The following is a 5453-nucleotide window of genomic DNA, read 5'->3' as shown; positions in this document are numbered from 1 at the left end:
TGTGCATACGGATCTCCTGAACCACCATACTTCTTTTGCACACACTTGGCTACTTGAGATGGTCTCATACGTCTATGATCTGCTACCAATCTCATTGCTCCTGTGTCTCGGCTAAAGCTTTCTCTAGCACCATGGACTTCATGGGTTACCCTTGTCGGTTCCTCTGCCCTGAATCTACTACTGGGAGGTAAATGTGACGGTTCCGCTTCAAACCTTGGACCTGGAGTGGTATAGGTGGGGATTGGAACTGCACTACCTCGATTCGTCTCCATTGACTCTCTGGAATGTAATGATCCCATTGGTCCGAGCTTCGAGTCCCAAGGTTGACTGAAAGAGTCAGCGACCTGAGTTCTTTGTCCTCCTGTTGTCATTGAGTTTTGCACTCCAGTTGTTGGTGCTGGTCTATGTGAGCTAGAAGTAACATAATACTGATGTAGAGGTCCCCCAAAGTATGTATATCCTTCTAATTCTCTCTTGCCCATTGTTGAGTATTGCCTCCCATACTTATCGTAAGCGGCAATTTTCACTTCCGATCCCTCTGTGTAGGTAAAGACATAGAGTCTTTTTTTGTCTGTCAACTCTCCGGTGTAGGGTTCTTCACATCTATAATAGAGATCTTGCTCCCCATTATTATATTTGTACAGCCCCACATAGATGTTATCAGTGTTGATCCTTGTAGTTTCATTCTCTCTTCTTAACCTCGCATTAGGGAAGTTCATTATTGGTGCTTTCTCCTCAAGTTCTTCATCTATTTTGGCTTTGGTGCCCATCAATCCCCACTTGTCCACAATGTTAGGGTTTAGGACTACCAAGTACATGGTACCCTCGTCATCTAGATATCTATCTCCGCTATAGCTCACAGGCACTAAGTCCTTGAACTCACTAGGTCTTTCTTCTATCTTTACACAATAGCGGTCCATTCCATCTTTGTAGATCTTTGCACCTTGCTCATTGTCGTACTGGTATTTTATGAACAATAGCTTCATGGTGGCGGAAGGGTTTGATGATCCTGCTGCCATATTTTCTTTGTTGTTCAGGTTCAAGTTTTCCAAGTTTTCGGTGAAAATTTCGTAAGATCTCTCCGAAGAAGTATCAGAGATACTTCCTTCAAAGATCGGCTCTAATGGTTGCACCCAACTTTGGTTTACACTTCCCTCGGTTGATATGACACTTGCTGGTTCCCCTTGTTTTGGTTGATTATTCCGGAGATTCCTGCCCGATCTCAAATTCATCAATTCCCCTAAAGGACTGTAGCTTTTCCGTCTCGGCAATTTGTTTTCCCCAAGTTTTTGTGGTCAGAATTGATCCAAATTGACTGATACTTGGTCAACTGTTTAATTTTGTCAGTTGGACAACTTCTGTTTCATCAAGTGAGAATTTTGTTGCAGTTATGCTGAAAAAGACATTATACGCGTATGATGTCTTTTTTCCCAGATTTTGACTATTTTGGTTATGCTCACTCTCAATGGCCCCTTTATGCTCTGTTCACTCACAAAATTCAGTTTGAACTCTGTTTGAGCAAGTTATGGCTAATTTAGGCTTTTCTTGGCAATTTTCCGCTTTTGACTTGTTTTCTGGCTCAATTGTGATCCAAATGGGATGAAACTTGAAATATAACCTCTAGACAGCTATTACAATGGATCTGTGTTGGCAAAGTATCAAAATATGTCCAAAATTAGGTCAAAGACATCATACGCGTATGATGTCTTTTTCATCAATTTGGGTCCAAACTTGATATTTATGCTTTCTACAGTGTTTGTAACAATCTTGTCAGGTCAGATTTCAAAAATAAGCAATGGAAGTGCAAAAAGACATTATACGCGTATGATGTCTTTTTTCCCAGATTTTGACTATTTTTGGTTTTAAGCCTTCTCCAATGTTTATAATTGAGTTTCAGGTGTTTTTGTCAGGTTTGAATGTAAAAACAAGATCTGAATCCAAAATTTCTTGTTCTTTGCGTTTCTTGGACTCCGACTTGTCTTTTTTTGGGTTTCTTTGAGTGTTAATGCCCTTGTTTTAAGTTGATCTTAGGGTAAAACCCCCCTTCTAAACACTCTGGCAATGTCAAATTTTCAATTTTAGTCTCTGTTTAGGTCCTAAGACATCATACGCGTATGATGTCTAAAGTTGCAGATTTCCAGTTTTTCAGCACAGAACTCTTCCAATAGCTCTTTTAAGTGCTCAGCAACAATCAGTTACACAGAAAATTTTTCTGAACTTTGTTTATTGCATATTTCACTACCAAAGCGACTTTTTCAGTGATCTAACATGCAATCAAACACATCAAGCAAATAGAACACCAATTGATAGCTCTAGATCAGGATCAAATCAGGCCCTACCTAAGCTACTTCTAATCATAAAATGGATTTTTTGCAATTGAAAATATAAAGAGATTTACTACCACACAAGGAGTAGCAAATGCTTTTTATGTCAACAACCACTTAAACACCATCAAAAAACAATCTAATCTAAGCTAAACTAAAAATACTGTCAACACGGAAGACCCAGGAATACCCCACTTCCTAGTATCTCTCGAGATCTTCGGAGTCCACCACTCCTAGATCTTTTCTAACTAAAGTATACAAAGTAGTTTATACGACTCACCTCGTAGGATTAGTCTAAGGTCACCTACTTAGGGCTCTCGTCCCCGGCAGCGGCGCCAAATGTTAAGGCGGTTACGCCGCTAGCGGAAGCTAAATAGCGAGAACTCAACCAACAACAGAATTTGTCAGACGAGGACGGAGCTTGACCCGCAGGCGCATGGAAACAACTAGGTGGGTGTCAAATCACCTACTCGACCTTCTAATGACAATCACTACCAAGGAAATCAAATCTAAGTTCTAAAATACGCAAGTGACTGAAATCCGTACTACGAACGAATGCTATACGAAACAGGATCTAGAATCATCGAATCGATCTCAAACTCAAGGGGAAGTCTATACACTAGGTAAGAACAACACCCTAAAGACTTGAACTGCAAAATCAACCTATAACCACTCCGTGCGGCAAACGCGTATGAAGACAGGCCGAAAATTACAGAAGACCGAAACTTGACCCCGATGGTACGAATGTGTAGCTCTACTCGTTGTGGTTCTATAGATATGCTGCACGCTCTATTCCGACACACGAGTTGGAAGAAAACTCACACCGAAGCTCGTAGGAACTTACCACTCATAGAAGCCGATAGCGCGCACTCTTGGTATCTGTGCGTAGCTCTCGCCGTTGCTAACACAATGGTGGTGTCGCTTCTCTAATGGCGGCCCCGTAGCTCGCGTAGCAAGGAGATAAGACTCTCTCTCTCTCTCTCTCTCTCTCAGACACAGTCACGGCGCTCAAAACTCACTTTTGATTAATTATTGAATCCCCTTTAGGTTACAAAACTTTGGCTTATATACCTCAGCCTTGGAGGTGAGAACATCTCTAATTATTTACATCAGCAGGTGAAATTACGTCGGGATTACAAGCTGGAAACTCAATTGAGTCCTGTTACTTAATGAATGGCTCAAATCAAAATTAATGTCGGAAAGACATTTATTACAATCAATGGTTACAAAATGATGGGTGTGAGCAAAAATGCGGGTGTGATCCTCTGCTGGCTCAACAAACTACAAGCAAGGATGGTAGCTACCAAGGGAAGGTTTCTAGCTACCAAATTGAGAGTGGTAGTGGCCTATTTTATCTAACTTTGATGGGTCGCTTCCGAATTCAACTTGATAGGGTTTCTTGCTTAAGATCATGTCTTCTAATGATTTATAGGATTGCAGATCCTAATGATGCCAAAGAATCTAATCAAATGGAAGACATTGCCCAAGAAGCGACATGTTGTAATGTGAACTTGCACCCATTGCATATAGATGTTGAAGGCGATAGCACTATCGAAGTGTACTAGAAACCGATTTTTGGTGGCTTGGTCAATATTAATGGCCAAATCAAAAGGATGCTAAAAAGGGTGGTAGTGATAGTAAGCATGATGCAAAAGAAGGTGGGGAAGAAGACAAGGATGGGGAAAATGGTGATGATGAACAAGGAGATATTGATGTAAATAAGAATGGTAGTAATAGTAAGGAGTCTCCATGTACTTCATATGCAAAAGTTGATAAAGAAGGCAGTACACACAATAAGGATAAGGGTTACCTTCCTAATGGAGATAGTGATAGACCTCAAACTTTGGAGGATAATGCAGAAGATTACAAGTTCAAGGAACTTTTTGACCAACATGAGAGTGCAAAAGATGAATCTAACCTCGATGCTAGCAAAGGCATGGTAGCTAGCAATCCAATTGTTGATACCGAGACACTTGTGAGTGAGAACATCGTGTATGCCAGTGGTAGAATCTAAAGAGGCCCCTTCTTGAGTCCCTTATAATGCTCATTTTCAACATAAATGGTCTTTTGGTATCATCTGTAGATTAAAAAATTCACTAACTAGTGCCTTTCTACTAGAACGAGTTGAAAGGTGTGGAGGTGACCAAAGGGCTCTTTCCAAGATGCAAATGGGTCACATTCTTGAAATGGTGTGTTAGATAACTTGATGTGTATATATGGACTTGCGATCTCGGGGGGTTCACCTTACATAGTATGTGACCTATCACGTGGGTTCAACAGAAGGGTATTTAAATCCCTGAAAACTTATAGTAATAAATTTATAAAAGAAAAGGGTTCATTATATTTCCAAGAAAATTCACAGAATAGGGATTTTAGAAAAAGAGCCTTAACGCACGTGATATAGTGGTCTTAAATATAGTGAACCCCTCGGGCTTGCGATCAACTGCAAAGGTTGAAAATTTGTTGAATACTTTCTTTTTTGGGACTCTAGAAGTAGTTCAAAGCTATCTTTGCATTGGACTCTTGCACTCTAGAGAAGAACTTTCCAAGACCAGAGAATAAAATTGTGTTCTACAAGAACTTGTAGATGGTTTGGAAGGACACAGATTGGATTAATTCTCAAAATACAATATCATGGATGACTCAAAGTAAAAATTATCATTTAATCATCCTAACATATCGTGTATTGAAGAAAATGGAATCTAGTAGAATCTATTTGATATGAAATCATAGATGATAGTTGTGGTACAAACTTGGCTAGAATCATGGCTTGTTGCTCTAGGATCAACCACAAGACAATTCCTAGAGAATTTGATAATAAAAGAAGAGAAATGACAAGGAAATAAAAAACAAAGTTCACTTTCTTGCCCTGCTTCATGCCATATGAAAGTGGAAAAACATTGTACACATGTAAGTAGTTGTAATCAGCTAGATACACTCCTAATAAACAAAACTATGACTTGTTTATTGATAGAACATACTTCTTTACCCCCTTATAGTGTATGAATTGTGTAATGAAATGGGAGAAATTATCTATTTTTGCACTCTTGTAAAGGTTTTAGATGTGTTATATGGTCACATTCAATCTGGGTTTAGTATGCTGCTATTTTTTATGCTTACACTTCTTTT

General features: G+C 39.5%; 1 protein-coding gene across 1 annotated transcript; it reads left to right on the top strand.

Moving 5' to 3' along the window:
• Positions 1-3745: 3745 nt before the first annotated feature.
• Positions 3746-4338, top strand: LOC147430259 (uncharacterized). The gene is made up of 2 exons (XM_086495566.1): positions 3746-3829; positions 3937-4338. The coding sequence occupies exons 1-2, from the start codon at positions 3746-3748 to the stop codon at positions 4336-4338; spliced, it is 486 nt and encodes a 161-aa protein (XP_086351692.1).
• The last annotated feature ends 1115 nt before the right edge of the window (positions 4339-5453 follow it).

The sequence above is a fragment of the Adiantum capillus-veneris genome, chromosome 22, assembly GCF_014529385.1.
Source record: "Adiantum capillus-veneris isolate H3 chromosome 22, ASM1452938v2, whole genome shotgun sequence".
Lineage (NCBI taxonomy): Eukaryota > Viridiplantae > Streptophyta > Polypodiopsida > Polypodiales > Pteridaceae > Adiantum > Adiantum capillus-veneris.
This window is presented reverse-complemented; position numbering and strand designations above follow the sequence as displayed.